Source organism: Arachis ipaensis, chromosome B04, assembly GCF_000816755.2.
Source record: "Arachis ipaensis cultivar K30076 chromosome B04, Araip1.1, whole genome shotgun sequence".
In the NCBI taxonomy this organism is placed as follows: domain Eukaryota; kingdom Viridiplantae; phylum Streptophyta; class Magnoliopsida; order Fabales; family Fabaceae; genus Arachis; species Arachis ipaensis.
The window spans coordinates 40,277,057-40,281,189 of record NC_029788.2 but is presented as its reverse complement, the minus strand read 5'-3'; the positions used below and the strand labels follow the sequence as shown (position 1 = coordinate 40,281,189).

The 4,133-nt window shown below is 35.6% G+C and overlaps 1 protein-coding gene across 2 annotated transcripts; it reads right to left on the bottom strand.

Annotated features, from left to right (window-relative positions):
* LOC107639265 (succinate dehydrogenase subunit 6, mitochondrial) lies at positions 1,350-3,925 on the bottom strand. 2 transcript variants are annotated; one of them, XM_016342745.2, is made up of 4 exons: positions 3,768-3,925; positions 3,200-3,383; positions 1,861-1,963; positions 1,350-1,671 (listed from the first exon to the last, which is right to left on the bottom strand). In XM_016342745.2, the coding sequence occupies exons 2-4, from the start codon at positions 3,356-3,358 to the stop codon at positions 1,526-1,528; spliced, it is 408 nt and encodes a 135-aa protein (XP_016198231.1). In that variant the 5' UTR covers positions 3,359-3,383; positions 3,768-3,925; the 3' UTR covers positions 1,350-1,525. The 2 variants fall into 2 exon arrangements, with proteins under 2 accessions (XP_016198231.1, XP_020976777.1); XM_021121118.1 differs by lacking the exon at positions 3,768-3,925 and adding an exon at positions 3,675-3,762.

The window sequence follows — 4,133 nt, the reverse complement described above, 5'->3', positions numbered from 1 at the left end:
ACGTGACAAATCTAAAAAGTTTAAAAAAATTTTTGAGTGAGGCAAAATATATATAATATGATAATAATTTTTATAAGAGTATATACTCATTTTGGTCTTCAAAAAAATTTTAAATCAGACATTTTAGTTCTCAACTAAAATTAATTACTCGATTGGTCCCTAACAATTAATTCCGTCAGTCACTTAGGTCTTTGTCTCCGTCAACTCTAAAGGAAGACAAAATAGTCGCTGACAACTCTAACAGGAGACAAAATGATCCCTGACAACTCTACCAAAAGACAAAATGGATCACACACTTCCTAAATCTTTATGACTGGTACATCTACTGATCTACCTCCTCTTCACTTTACCCAACCAGAAGCATCCACTCATCCGTCTTTGATAACATCACCTCTAACCCCGACAACATCCACGACATCCTCAAGACTAAGTTCCACAACTACCCCAAGGACACGCCTTTCTCCATTCTCCGACAAGCAATATAGATTGTTGAACATTAGGACATTATGAGAAGGTTCTCTATCGACTTCATATGCAAATTCTCATTTGAAATATACATTGAGTGCTTCATTCCTTCTTTCCTGGAGTCCAAATTGGAAGACACCTTCGACCTGGCATTCAAGCTATCAGTACAACGAACAATGTCGTTGTTACCGCTCATATAGAAACTGAAGTGATTACTGAATATCAGTTCAAAGAAGAAGTTGAAGGAAGCGATCAGAGTAGTGAGCAATTTTATTTATAATATATTTAATTTGTTATACCTTGTTATGCATATGTAATTTTGTTAATTTACAAAACTGCAATAGAATTCAAGTCGCTTGAAATTAAATCGAATTCCTTAACAAAAAATCATCCAATTCAAGATCCTTTAACTCAACCAATCCAAACCGCACCACAAATATCCCTATCTGACACCATCCCCGCCAACCCACCCCTTGCTCCTCGGCACCTTCGAAGCAGACCACTTGCTTGGCCAGATCATCTCTTACTGCCATGATGGCAACCTCAACGTCCTCTGCCACTGCCAAATCGACCATCTCTTCTCCCTAGTCGTCATCCGCTTCTACGTTACCAAGATCCTTTGCGCTCTCGAGCATCTTCATTCCATCAGCATCACCTACCACAACCTCAAGCCTGAAAACGTCCTCACCCAACAAACCAACCATGTCATCCTAACTGATTTCAACCGTCCCTGCCACCTGTCGTATTCTGCCCTTCGCCAACACATTTCTACATGTGTAGAAATTTGTATCAATCTACACCAGAGTGCTCGCCAAAATTTAATATGCCAACTGCTATGGTCTATTGGTTTCTAGACAAACTATTAAAAAGACCAGACAAGGATCTGATGATAATGCAAATAACTAAGTAAAATAGAATAGGGTGGAATTGGCACTTAAAGTCACAAAGAAGTATTTATTCAATTAACATAAATTTGCACAGCAAACACTGAGATTAAACTTCCTGAAAGGAGAACAAAAGTTGCACTCTGACACACCAGCAGCTAATAGATCTAATAGCCTCATTCGCTCTTATTTTTCCACCACTCCAAAAACTTAGCCTCTGCAGCCAGTGTATCTAACCTGTAGAGTTGAAGTGCATGATTTGCAATTTCATGCCCAAACGTCCATCCAAATACACCTCCAGCTAGAAAAGAAAGTGCAGCACCTGTGCAACACAATCAGGAAAATAAAAGTAAAATATTATAAAACTAATTTAGACTCAACCAAGACAAGTATCTAAACAAGCGAGGATGATGACAGCTATGCTTACAATAAGATGATCAAATTAAGATCAATCAAAAGCATAGTATGTTATAGAAAAAATGTTTCAATGCTATGAAAAGTAGGGGATTACCATGCAAACTTCTGGAATATTTCCATGCGTAGCCTGCAGTGAATGCTGCTCCCAAAGCACTTCCAGTGATGCCAAATTGTACTGCATCTCTAGCACTTTTCAACTGAGATGGAAAAAAGAAAAACACTCTGGTGCTTCAGATGACAGCTAACGGAGGTAAAAGCATAAGACCGACTATATATTTCAGCTCATGAATTATCGAACACAGAAAGACAATTTAGTAAACTATATCGTAGAATTCGACAACCATAAAGAATTATTGTGAAAAAAGGGGTGGGGGATCAGCAACTATGATTTCATGTTATTGGCTATCTACTAAGAAACTAAGCTTTGACATGAGCTACAACATGTATATTTTAGCATTACACAATGTTCTTTTTCCTCTTCTTGGATGAGCAAAAGGACATTTCAACAGGATCAACAATCATCTTTGGCATTGGAAACAGGTTCAGTTCTTTGGTCCACTTGGATCATAGAAAAAATGATCACCCTTAGATTAAGGTCTCTTCTATACTATGTGATGACAACAATGCTGTTTAGAGTTAATGATTAATGATGGAAAAGGAGGCCAACATAAACATATGTGCAAGAGAGAAAACATTTGGAAAAAATAATTCAAGTACAACTGAATATCAAATAAACTATAAATAGAGCTTCCCAAAAGATGGTGTGACGCAAACGTGAAAGAAGTGTCATACAACATACTAATACAAAGAAGAGACAACGTGAGTATTCTAATTTTAATTCAACAAACATAGAAATGGATTCTTATTGAATACTAAGAGTTGCCTGAAGGAAAAGAAAGAACCAGTTTTCCACAAGATACTCACCAACTCACCATAGCATCTAATAATTGACACAGAAGGAAACATGACATATCTGAATTTCCAATAATTTACAATACATTAATTACAGTAATATGAACTGAAAAATTAATAAGCTTGTTTGGTAACTGTTTCAGGTTAAACAATAGGAGACACAAACTTATTTGGACAACGAAATAAAGACAGAAACAAGCAACATTTCTCTGTTCACGGACAATTTGCGTGATTTTCTAACCATCCAAAATCTAAGGACAAGGAATAGGGATCTAACTTTTCTATCTTGTCACCATATTTCCTGTCATGATACACTTGCAAACACAACTTAATGTTCTTTGAGTTCAAAATTAACCAAGAAAACAGGGAGTTTTTTCCTTCCAATTGAAAAGTATATCGACTTGGGTCCTCTAAAGATATGCACAACATCACATTGCCCCATCAATCAAAGCAGAAAACATCAAAACCAAAACAAAATCAAATTACATATATACGGATAAATAAAGTGATAGAATCATTACAGCAGGTCCATGAACAGGATCCAAAGCAATGAACTGATCAACATCAGAATCAGTCCAAGGATGGAGTGGCCTATCGCGTTGGATAGCGTTGGAATAGTTGCTAAGGAAGGAGAACCTCTCCGACCAAAATTCCTTGTAGCTATCCCAGAAAGATGCCATCACCCCCAATTTCTCTTGTTTCCCTCTGCAATTACAAGTAACCAATCAAATCCAACGGTTCAGTCAATTCTATAACAAAAATATCATGCACTTAATCAAGTATTGAAAATAATCATAAGCAGCCAAGAAAGAAAGAGAAAAATCGGTATTCACAGTTTAACCAAAAGTTGATTCAAACTACTAATTGTGATATTTCGGGACACACAAATTGATAATGATTTCAACAAAATCGATGACTGTGAATCCGAATACTTATGATAATAATAATAATAATAATAAAGAAATGAAATGTGGTGAAGGCATTTAATCCAATTACGGAATCAATTCATAATCATGAGTTGATAAATCAGAGCTTGAATCAAAGAAAAGCGAATACAGGTGAATACGGAGAAGAACAGAAGAGTGTTACCAAAGCGTAGCAGGAGCGAAAGTAACGCTGGCAAAGGTGAATGGTGATTGGGACAGTCGTGTTCTTCAGCTTGGGTCGTGTGCTACTGTTTAGGTTTTGTAAATGGAATCCCAGACGCAGATCCATTCATTGCGTCTTGTACTCTTTTTTTTATAAAGATCTAAGTGGCATTTTTTTAAAAGAAATTTCAATTTATTTCTGAAGAATGTTTATCGAAATATATTATTTTTTATGTTTTTTGTTTTTAACAAATTTTTATTTCGTAAACAAATCAGTTTTTGTATCAAATTCCTTTTCTATATAGAGGAATTTATCTAAAAATTTTAAATATTTTTATATTTTTAATAAATAAGGATAAAGACTTAT